This window comes from Epinephelus moara, chromosome 10 (assembly GCF_006386435.1).
Source record: "Epinephelus moara isolate mb chromosome 10, YSFRI_EMoa_1.0, whole genome shotgun sequence".
NCBI classification, from domain to species: domain Eukaryota; kingdom Metazoa; phylum Chordata; class Actinopteri; order Perciformes; family Serranidae; genus Epinephelus; species Epinephelus moara.
Genome location: NC_065515.1, coordinates 1002612 through 1014279, shown reverse-complemented (window position 1 = coordinate 1014279; position 11668 = coordinate 1002612). Strand labels below are relative to the sequence as shown.

General features: G+C 42.3%; 2 protein-coding genes across 7 annotated transcripts in view; one reads left to right on the top strand and one right to left on the bottom strand.

Moving 5' to 3' along the window:
- Nucleotides 1-6411, bottom strand: part of LOC126396200 (cytochrome P450 2J4-like) — a 37515-nt gene extending 31104 nt beyond the window's left edge. The window contains exons 1-8 of one of the 5 annotated variants that reach the window (XM_050054083.1): nucleotides 6106-6383; nucleotides 4566-4728; nucleotides 4297-4446; nucleotides 3860-4020; nucleotides 2186-2362; nucleotides 1948-2086; nucleotides 1640-1827; nucleotides 311-452 (exon numbers count right to left, since the gene is read on the bottom strand). In XM_050054083.1, coding sequence (XP_049910040.1) covers nucleotides 311-452; nucleotides 1640-1827; nucleotides 1948-2086; nucleotides 2186-2362; nucleotides 3860-4020; nucleotides 4297-4446; nucleotides 4566-4728; nucleotides 6106-6306 — 1321 coding nt within the window. In that variant the 5' untranslated portion in view covers nucleotides 6307-6383. Of the gene's footprint in view, nucleotides 1-310; nucleotides 453-1639; nucleotides 1828-1947; nucleotides 2087-2185; nucleotides 2363-3859; nucleotides 4021-4296; nucleotides 4447-4565; nucleotides 4729-6105 lie in introns of all 5 variants that reach the window. The other 4 variants (XM_050054082.1, XM_050054080.1, XM_050054081.1 and 1 more) reach the window with 4 other exon arrangements.
- Nucleotides 6412-8161: 1750 nt separating this feature from the next.
- LOC126396202 (cytochrome P450 2J2-like) overlaps nucleotides 8162-11668 on the top strand; it is a 9843-nt gene continuing 6336 nt past the window's right edge. Inside the window, exons 1-2 of one of the 2 annotated variants that reach the window (XM_050054088.1) lie at nucleotides 8162-8870; nucleotides 9530-9692. In XM_050054088.1, coding sequence (XP_049910045.1) covers nucleotides 8688-8870; nucleotides 9530-9692 — 346 coding nt within the window. In that variant the 5' untranslated portion in view covers nucleotides 8162-8687. The remainder of the gene's footprint in view (nucleotides 8871-9529; nucleotides 9693-11668) is intronic. The other variant, XM_050054089.1, reaches the window with a different exon arrangement.

The window sequence follows — 11668 nt, the reverse complement described above, 5'->3', positions numbered from 1 at the left end:
GTTTTTGTGCCTAAACCTAACCAGACCTTAACCACAGGGCATCATGATGATTTCGGAACGGACTTCAGAACAATGGGTTTAATATGGTCGGAACAATGGGATGTCGAACCAATGGGCAGTTCCCGGAAATAAAACCTGAACAGCCAATCAGAGTGATCTCTCTCACCGACAAGCTCTGCCACTGATTCAACATGCTCAATTGGCCGAAAAGACGCCGATGTGGGCCTTTAAACAGGCAAATGTAACTGTCTTCATGTTCTTCTGTATAAGGATTAAACATATAACTCAGTTTTAGAGACTACTGATTGACCTGCTGAAAAGGGGAGGAAGGCCTCTCTCTTCCTAAATTTGCCGTCCTGGTCCAGAAAATGTTGAGGGTTTAAGGAGTGTGGAGTTTCCCACATCGTCTCATCACGAAGAACCGAGGTCAGCGTGGGCAGGACAGGGGTGCCCTGAGAAAATACCAAGAATGAAAACAGTTAACGGAAGTCTTTCTTCTGGTGAGTTTGTTTTAATCAGTATTGGAGTCATATCTCAAAAAAATCAATGTATAACACATTACTCATTACTGTTTTTACACCTTTACGAGAATGGGACATGCATACGTACGTACGGACAACCCAAACATGTGAGCATAGGTTAGCAGGTGCTGGACTAGTGGGCCAACTCTGCTTTATCCAGTGGTTTTACCAGTTTTAATCACCTGGTCTGTTTGTTTTGGAGAGGAAGAGATCTCTGCGGATAATTCTGCTCCTGGTAAGAACCTCCTCAACAATGAACACTGAAGGAATCCTAACCAGGAGAAGTTTCAGCTCGGTGCAACCTGCAATCCTGACTAATTCTCCCTAAATCTTACACATTTTAAAGGTTGTTTCATAAATTTGTATATTTGAAAACACAGTGTAATGAAACGCAGAATGGCTCAGAGACAGTTATTTTTGAACAATGAACATTTCTGTGTTTCACTGGCACAAAGGGGGGAATAAATGACAACAAAAATAAGAAATATTGTTATTTGCTATCAGCCAAATTCTCATTTTAAACATCGGTATTGGCCCAGAATTTTACAATCAATGCACCAATGGAGGGATTTTGAGACAGTTGGAAACAGTTATGCAAGAGGCCCCGCCACCACCCATCTCTTACAAAGGAGCACGACACACAGACTGTGTGGTGATTTTGCCTCTTTGGTTGTTGCTGTTTTGCGTCTCCTTGTAGTCTTTTTTTTCCCAACTTTGTTTATTGGTTTGAATTACAGTACATATTACAAGTTTCGGTTGTGCTTGTCCATTGAATGTAGGTATTAACATTTATGTGCCCTGCACCCCCAGGAGATATGAGCAAAGGACAAATTACGCAAAGCTTGAGGAACACCACACAGACTGGTAATGGCATTAGGAACCCTCCTTGTGGTCAATTTGTGTCTCTCTATGTGTGTTTTGCCCCGTTTTCCACTTCCTTTGTGTCTCTTGAGGTCTTTTGGGTCTTTTCCTGATCAGTATACGTTAATATGGGGAGTATGTTGCAGGTGAAGGCCAGAGGGGCTCCTCTGTTCAGTAATCTATCTATGGGTGTGTCCCTAAATGTAACGCTAAATGTTGCTCACATACTATAAAGCAATCACATGTGCATCATGTACCTTTGGCAGTGTGTACTTGTCCAGTGTGGTGTCCTTGTTTGTCATGTGGAGCAAATTGAGGGGAAGAATGTCGGCCATTCTCTGGATCTCATGGATGACGGCATCAGTATAGGGCATGTTTTCTCTGTCAGTCATCGAGGGCTGTTTGGATGAACCAACGACAGTATCTATCTCAGCCTGGACTCTCTCTGCACACAGTGACAACAGGAAACATAGTGAGGCTGAGTGCTGCGTGGACGATTGAGGGACCTCTGATACTTGTCAGGACACTTACAGTTGGGACAGATATTACTCACACATACACACACCTTGTATGTGAGGGTAGTAGATCATGTACAGCAGTCCCCAGTGTAAAGTCGTGGTTGTGGTTTCAGTTCCGGCAACAAACAGGTCCACAGTGCAAAAACTCAAATTCTCTAAATCAAAACCAGAATCTTTGTCCTTCATCTGTCAATAACACAAAGGACAGTTTGTAGTGTCGGTTGACATATTTCATCAGCAGATGCAAAGAGAGCAAACACAACACAGACACATAAAAACACTCACCTCTTCCATCTCAGTGAGGAAGCAGTCGATGTAGTCTCTTGGTGAGGACGGGTCAAAGCTCCCTCTGTGTTCATTGATCTTGGCTTGTACATAGTCAATAATATATTGTGTCAGAGTGAATATCCTCCTGTGAGGTCCAGGCAGCCTCTTCATCAGCCAGGGTACTGCGTTATAAATCTACAGAGCATGAAGACCAGATCATCAGCAAACAAACCCTGTGAGTCAACTTATCTGTCTGCTCAAAGGTCTTCTCTCAACATCAGGCATCTAAAGAGAGGATCATATGAGTGTGTGTAACTTTAAAAAATTAAGATTATTATGTCGATCAAGACTGGTCTTTGTATAAATGACTTCTGTGCGTAACAAATAATTTTTCTAAGTAAAGTCAACCTAAATTTCGCAAGTACACCACCTTAACACAACTAAATTGACTTCACTTGCAAAATGTATTTTTTACACACGAAAAATTAAGTTTATACAAAGATGAGCCTTGCTTGATCTACATAATTATCTGATTCAAAAAGTTGCCTTAATTTTCTTAAGTAGATCAAACAATATATTTTTCATCCTGCCTCTACTTAAACATATTTAACATAATCTTACTATATAATGACAAAAACTCTGTGTGTGTGTTGCACGTTTTTCTCCTCACTGACTTGGTCAATCCATGTGAAATTTGGCACAGTGGTAGAGGGTCATGGGAGGATGCCAATGAAGCAATATTACATCAATTGGCCAAAGGGGGGCACTACAGCAACCCATTGAAATAGCAAACTTTGAATGGGCATATCTCATGCCCCGTATGTGGTAGATACATGAAACTTTGCACAGAGATGCCTCTCCTCATGAGGAACACATTTGCCTCAAGAACCCATAACTTCCGCTTATATAGATTTTCCGCCATTTTGAATTTTTTGAACACACAGCCTTGGTACCACCTCCTCTTCTAAATCACCTCCCAGTCTACTCTGACTGCAGCAACCATCACCTCCACCAGTGTCTGGACTCCATGAGGGGATTCATCCTGCTGACATTCAGATGTCCCATCATCACAAATAATCTCCCTCTGGTGTCCGAGCACCAAAGACTTGTGTTAAATCTTATCAACACAAATCATCTGTTAATCTGTACACATATATATTGTGCATCCTTCTGTCTCTCCTGATTGAAACAGCCTTGAGGATTACACATTGCAACCAGCTGACTTCTCCTGGTTAGGATTCCTACAGCGTTCACTGTTCAGGAGGTTTTTACTGGGAGCCAAATTATCCACAGAGGTCTCATCCTCTCAGAAACAAACACATCAGGTGATTAAAATCAGTAGAAACACTTAATAATTCAGTTTTACTTTACAAATCAGTGTTTCCTCCTATGCTGTTTGGCACATCGCAGATGGGCTTCAAACTACGGTGGCTGACATGAAAATGCGAATGGCCCTATCTGGAGCAAGTGTTTGGTTTGTCTGTTCTGGGCTACTGTAGGAACAAGGCGGTTCAACATGGCGATCTCGATAAAGGAGGACCCGCCTCCTATGTAGATAAAACAGTTCGTTCTAAGGTAACGAAAACAAAACAACTCTTATTTTCAGAGATTAACTGTTATGTTCAATTTCTGTCAATATATCAGACCTGATTTTACAAAGATCACTGCATCTTGTTTACAAAGGAGGCTCACCTGTGCCCACACGCCTCCCTCTAAGTAGAATAGCTCGTTGAAGATCTGAAGAATATTCTGGTGCTGCTTGTCAGTGTACTCAAAGCGTTCTCCAAACACCAGGCAGCAGATGATGTTGGACACAGCGTTGTTTATCAGTGTCTGGGCGTTAAACGGCTTCCCTGTAAAATAAAGACAAAATGTAGACAAGACACGCAGGAAAGTCAAAACATAAAATGCACATTAAAAGTACTGAGTGTGACATATTAATTATGGATGATTAAGCCAAATGAAGCAAACAGGTGCAGCCTGTTAGATAATGAGGCAGGGAAACACAGAGTCACATGGTGCATGCTTCTGTTGCAAAACTGAAGCACAGCAGAAGAGAGATCATGCTCTACAAGAGGCATTATTACTAATTAGCTGTTGCTTGTTGAAAAGTGAAATGTGTTCAGTGCCTTGCTGAAGGGCAAAAGCCTCAGTGAGATAATGGCACTCCTGCTGGATGGATGGCTCCAGCGTCTTCTTGCCCAAACCGAAGTTTCTGAGTGTACGAAGAGCAAATCTCCTCTGCTCCTTCCATGGAGGGCCGTTCGATATCACCAGACCTTTGGAAACAAAAAACAGCATTAGCACAGTTAGCTGAATGCTAATATGCCTGAAATGGTTTGATGCTACTACCCTAACTAAATACTAACTTGTGACTTTTTAAACACAACACACACACCTTTTCTCCCAACTAATTCTTCAAACAGTGGCACAGAGGGGCGATCTGTGTAGTCCTCTCCTCTTTGGACCAGGGCCTCTCTCACGAGCTTGTAGCCATATAGGACTACAACTCTTCCACCAAAGATCTGGAGGCTGAAAATGTTTCCATATTTCTCTGCAAACTGAACACACAGAGCAGACTGGTGTTTTTGGTTCACTGAGGATGACACCCAAAAAAAAGAGTCTAGCTTCAGAGGGCTGCAGCACAAACATGCACCTGGGTCACAGGTTAATGTTTAACATCTGGATTTGACTACTGTAGCCTCTTTAAAAGTTAGTATTGTTGATAGCAGCGGAAATGTTTCCTCTTCTATGCTAAACTCTGTTACGGTTATTTTGAGGTACACAGTGACCTCTGACTGGGTGCAGAGTGGACTCAGCAGCTCTGTGGACAACACAGTATTAATCCTGCAACCACAATCATGAGTTTTGACTCTAATGCAGGAGTGACAGCTGGGAAAGAGGGTGGTAAGGAACCCTGGCAATTTAGGCAATTTGTAAGAATTCTGCTGGTCTGGCACATCGGACAATCAGTGTGCCAGAATAACTTCAGGGTTTTGTATTTGTAGGGTTGTGTGTTAGGGTTGTGATGTCAAACAGAGCAGGAGGAGATCGACAAACAGACACAACATGTCACTTAGATCAGTGTGTGGTTTAACACAGGACCCTGATTCCACCCCCCTTCTAAAGCCCCTTAGCGGCTATCAGGGCACTCCTTAGTTCACAAGTATAATGCTGGCATGCAACTTATTTGATCTTTTGTAAATACATTTTAGATTTAAGTAAATGATTAACTACCTTTGCCACGGGAAAATGCCTGAAACATGTTGTCTAGCAGCTCTGAAATGTTGCTCTCTGGATTTTTCTTCTACACCCAGATGTATTTATTTAAGCATCTAAAAATGCAGAAAGTGATGTACAATGTTATATGAATTAAGGCAAAGTAATACACATTTGGAAAAGTGTAAAAATCTATCACAGTGAATACAGAGGTAGACGTAGGTGTGTGTGTTTTTTTAAAAAGCCTCAGGCATTTTATTTCACTGAACGAGGTGTGACACCGAGCAAAGTCATCAAGTGCATTTACTCAGTTATTTATACCTACAGTTCAGAGGGAAATATTACTTCACTGCATTAATGTAATACCTTTAGTTACTTGAAAGTTTCAGATTAATAATACAAACACCAGTTAAGATAATACTTTGTTGATCCTGAAGGAATTTAATAGCTGTCTTTACCAGCTGCAACAGTAAAGTGATGGACACACTAATGCATCAATAATTATTATTCAATAATATATTATTCTGAAATGGGCCATTCTGCATCATGACTACATTTCCTTTTGGTACTTTTGATGTATGTTGATGCCCACACTTTCAGACTTTCACTGTAAATTTCTGAATGAGAACTTGCACTTAAACAGCGTACTTCTACACCGTGGTGTTGCTACTTCTGTAGTTAAAGTATCTTTGTCCACCTCTGAGCACTCTGATACATACCTCTCCCATCTGCAGGTGGATCCTGCTGGGATTCATGCGAAGAAGGTCGCCAATGAAAGGAAGAGCCCACGGTCCTGGAGGAAAGTTTGGCGGCGCTCTGTTCTTCAAAACATGAGCCAACAACAGAAAGACACACAGAAATATCAAAACACTCCTGCCGTCCATCCACTCAAAGCCCAGGACACTGTGTAATGTCTCCATCTCTTCGTGTATTTACTTTTCAGAGTTACCTCTGCTGCTGTGACTGAACAGTGCTCAGTCAAGTCCAACAACTGGGCGTGATGTTTTTGCAGTCTTCTCAGTGTGCCTGACCTTCAAAATAAAAGCACAACACATAGAGACAGGAATGTTTTGGCACTTTAGCACTAAGGGGCCATATTCACAAAGTGTACGAGTGCTAAGAGTCGCTCTTAGTGACAAAGTTCTAAGAAGATTATTAGAATTGTGATGTTTTCTTAGAAATTCCCCTTTAAAGTTAAGACTGGGTCCTTGTAAAGATAAATGTTATTTACAGAGCATCTCAGACATTAAAAGAGTTCTTAAGATGAAAAAATGTTAGGAGCAGGGAGGAGGACTTCTGAGGATTTCTTAAGCCCCTTTTACACTGCCAGATTTTCCGCGAATGTTGGGCCATTTTGCCGGCAAGCTGCGAGCGTTTACACACACAGAGCCGGATTGGCGAGTTGATCCAAGGTGCCCAATTTTCCGCCTCATAGGGTAGACATATTGGAGGAACCCTTTTAGTTTAAACAGACCGAGGCGGCCTTCCGCAGCGGGAGGGGCTGTTGAAGATTTGTGGGAGGAGCTGTTGATGACGCCGCACGTGCGAGCCACTGGCGGTGGATAAACAGGAAACAGCTGATAGCAGGAATTTTTTTTTTTTTTTTTTTTAAATTTTATTGAATAAACGTCATCAGTACAAACATTTCAGGCATATTTGACAAATTACTATAAAAGATGTTGGAACAGCTGTCAAAATAAAAAAAAACAAAAAAAACCCCCCAAAGTAAACAGTGAGGGTCTTACTCGAGGATAGCAGGAATTAGTGAGCAGCTAGTAGCAAGAGGGAAACACAAACCTGACAGACACTGTAAAGATGAGCAACTGGGGAGACAAGGAATTGCGCGCCCTCCTTGTCCTCGCAAACGAAGAGGCCATTAACCGTCAGATGACGGGGACGGTGAAGAACGGGCCGACTTACGAGAGAATCGCCGAAGGACTGACCAGCCGCGGCTTCCCTCCCACGTCACTGTTTACGTCACACGCTGAGCTACACGTTTTGTTACTTGCTCACGCCCCCCATTGCCCCGAAAAAGGCACATTCTGTATAAACAAAAGTAGGTAGGCGGCATTTTGCTGCACTCCCCGATTTTGTTTTTATACTGCCAATGCTGAAAGAAGACTGATTGGGCTTTCCTGCAAATTTGCACAGTTCCTATCTAAACAGGGCTTCTATCAGAGGAGAAAATGGTGGAAACAGTGGTGGTTCTAGCCTAAATGGCACCCTGGGCGACACCCACTATGGCGCAGTCAATTGGAGCGGAGCCTGTGTTGCGTTCAGGCGTTGTCACGTAAATTACAAAATCCAGTACTTGCCGCCCACACTTTCACAGTCAGCAGTTCATTTTATTTCCACAGGGTGTCCACAGGTTTACAAAAGAGCGTGTCTGTGACAACCAATCACACCGGTTAAAGGAATGCATCATACCTAGCAACCGGGTCGACCACACCTCCTCTACTACTTTCATGTTTGCAAGCACATGTTCTAAATACTGAGGGCGACATCCCCCCTGTGTCCCCCTGAAATCTACACCTATGGAGCAAGTAGAGGTGGAGCTACCTGTTACTACTTTATATACTACTGTGTAGCTTCATCTTTAATAATACAACCTACTTTATTACCTCCACCAAGGAGGTTATGTTTTCACCGCCGTTGGTCTGTTTGTCTGCAAAATGTTTGTATGCACATGTTCTAAATACTGAGGGCAACATCCCCCCTGTGTCCCCCCTACAACCTACTTTATTTACTGATTGTATTTCAATGGTTAAGGTGAGGGTTAGGGACAGGAACACCATTATGTCATTAAGAAGTACAGAAGCAAAATCATGAGGTGGAGGTCAAACGTCTCTTCTACCTTTATCACTGATTATCACTGAATTATTTTACTGCTGCAGCCTTTGATACTGGGTCAGAAGTAACTCGTATTTTGAGATCATGACACAGCTATCTACTCAACACATCTGTTACATACACCAGTCTGCGTAAAAATACATCTATTGTACAAGGTTAAAACTTACACTGTATTCCAGATTACTGACATTATTTTTACTGAACTGATCAGGAAGCCTCCCTGTGTCCATAACACACACTGCACACACAGTCAACAACCAGCTGGAAGAGCTCAAGCTCCAGCCTTGTTTTTCACTTCAGAGGTTGTGAGAGGTCACCAGCGTTATGTAACACTATGGGGCCTTTTTTTGTCCAACTTCCCCCTCTCCTCATCAGATAACACCACAGGCACCACCATCCTGTCTGCAGGAGCAAACTGATTTCACAGAGAGCCTTCTGAAATATATTCACAATGATTTTTCAGGCACTTTTTGATTGTATGGACTTCACCAGCTGGCTGTTGTTGGGTTTTACTGTGTTACTCCTCACAGATTTGATCAGAAACTGGAAGCCACACAGCTTTCCCCCCGGACCCTGGGCCGTGCCTTTTCTAGGAAACATCTTTAAAGGAGTCGACTTCAAAACTATGGAGAGGGTGAGAACAGTGCCGTTTTGTTTTCCAGTAGAGATCAGTCGAACCTTTAATATCTGAGCGGCAATTTGAGTTGCAGAAAGTAACCTTATCAACATGACAGGTAGATGGAATAACAATGAATAAACACCATTAAATTACAACTCAAAGGGTTGATACCACCGCATGTTAATGTTTTACCCAAACCAAAGTTTTATATTCTGATACTTTACACTGAGGGTAAACTCTGTATAAAATGAATTTAAATCTCAAATAACAGTAATAAACATCACTACAAAGGTTATTGATATAAAAGGGTATAAAAACTAAAACAATTTTTTGTCAATTGGGATTTAAATGCTAGTTTTCAGAGAAACATGAAACAATTTACAAAGCTCAAAACATGCCGAATAATCAGTGACAAACTGCAGGACAATACACGGAAAATAATTTATTTTATATGTCAACAATCGTGTATCAAACAAGACAAACTGCACCAACACAGAGGAGCACTTCAAAGTTAGTCCTTTTCCATGAAGTGATCATTTGTTCCCTCTTTTTAATCATTTCACCTGACAATAACTAAATTTATTTCTATCCAGTATATGGTTCATATGTTGAAAGAAAACAGAGTCTTTGTGAAATATTCCCTCTCCTGATGAGTAACTTGTTTTTGGATGCAGCTTGCTCAGGAGTACGGTCCAGTTTTCAGCTTGAGGAGAGGCGGCGAGAGGACGGTGTTTATTTCAGGATACAAGATGGTCAAAGAGGCTCTTGTTAACCAGCTGGACAGCTTCGTTGACCGACCCATTGTCCCTCTCTTTCATGTTATCTTCAAGGGGATTGGTGAGTATTTGTGAACAAGTGAACGAGAGCTTGTCTGTATGGTACCGCAAATGTGTTTTGATGTATCCAGAGGTGGTGCCAGATGTTGTGAACATTCAAGGCTCAGTCCAAACTTCGGCAGGTCCAGGGGTCATGTTCCACTGGGGAGGTTTTTCCCCCATTTTCAGCGGCTGTTTGCACTTTTTCAAGCCATTTGAAATAATAGGATTCCTAAAAATCTGTACATCATTTGGACAAAAAATATCTGCTAAGGAAAAGCCTACATCCTATTTTGTATGTAACTGTTCTCCAACTGTCTTCACCATGTGATGGGGGTAGAGCTTGGTTTTAAGTCTATACCACCTTCCTTTTAAAAGTTATTCGGGAACATACCTTCCCGTTTGTGGACCTGACTCCTTGAGTGTCGAGTTCACCCACTTCCCGACGTCCTAGAAGGTCAGGGATGGGCTCCACCGACATGGAAGGGCAGAAAATGGGAGAGTAGAGCTTAGTTTCAAGTCTATACCACCTTCCTATCAAAAGTTATTCGTGAACATACCTTCCCGTTTGTGGACCTGACTCCTCGAGTGTCAAGTTCACCCACTTCCCGACGTCCTAGAAGGTCGAGGGTGGGCTCTATTGATGCAGAAGGGCCAAAAATGGGGTAGTAGAGCTTAGTTTCAACCCTCTACGTCCTTAATATCAAAAGTTATTCGTGAACATACCTTCCTGTTTGTGGAACTGACTCCTTGAGTGTCGAGTTCACCCACTTCCGGACGTCCTAGAAGGTCGAGGGTGGGCTCTATCGATGCAGAAGGGCCAAAAATGGGGGAGTAGAGCTTAGTTTCAAGTCTATACCACCTTCCTATCAGAAGTTATTCGTGAACATACCTTCCCGTTTGTGGACCTGACTCCTTGAGTGTCGCTCTAATGTTATGACAGACAGCAACAGACATAAAGAAGGAGCACAACATATACACCTACACCTGCTGATCATTCCTCAACCCTGACTTTCCCCGTACCCAGGGGTCTCTCTCGAAAATTCTCGAAATTCTACCATACATGTATTATCTCAATTGTGCACTATAGGGTAGAAATAAAGACAAAATACAAATATGAATTCATACCATTTTTCTAGCTAAACTGAGTGCCTCCTTCCGAGGCTCAAGCATGATGTAACCTGCCCCCTTCATCCTAGAAACACAGACCTCCACAGATAAAATCTCTATGAAAGAGTATTTCCACTGCTGAAAAGAAAGACTGCGTGGCGGCTCCCATCTAACCGCCAACATCTTTTCAGCAGCAGTGCATGCTGATAACCACAGCTGCCTTTGAGTGTCATTAAAGTTCTGCCCTGAGCACCTAAAATTGCACCCAGAAACTTTTAACTGATGGACACTCCCATATGATACGTAAGAAAGTCCCCAATTGATTCAGATCGCATGAGGTTTAGTTTGGAGAAGTAGTAACGCTGCTCTGGTGTCAAATAAGTTTGAAATATGAAATGCAGGTTTTTACGCTGGGGTAGAGTTAACAGAATGAATGTTTACTTAAAAATCTGCTACACTTGAATCACGGGTGAACCAAGCAGCAACCACAGAGGCTGAAAAGTGAAGCCAAAGAGGACGTGCCAAAAACAGGCTGACTCCAAAACAGGGTATATACCCATAAACATCAATGTTAACATGCCCAAATTTACAGCCAAAACAATCAATAAAAAAAGTTAGTAAGAAGTGACATACAGGTTCAGGCCATAAACCCTGTGAAAGCACCAGGGCTGCCCCCGACTAAGAATTTTCCTCGTCGACCGACAGTCCTCATCAGGGTCCATCAGTGGACCAACAGTCCTCATCAGGGTCCATCAGTGGACCAACAGTCCTCATCAGGGTCCATCAGTGGACTAGTCTCCTGCATGTTTCTGATATGAATGTAATGATTAAATGATATATTTTGGTGGTTTGAGTTGAAGGTGTGAGAAAGAATAGTGTCAGTAACAT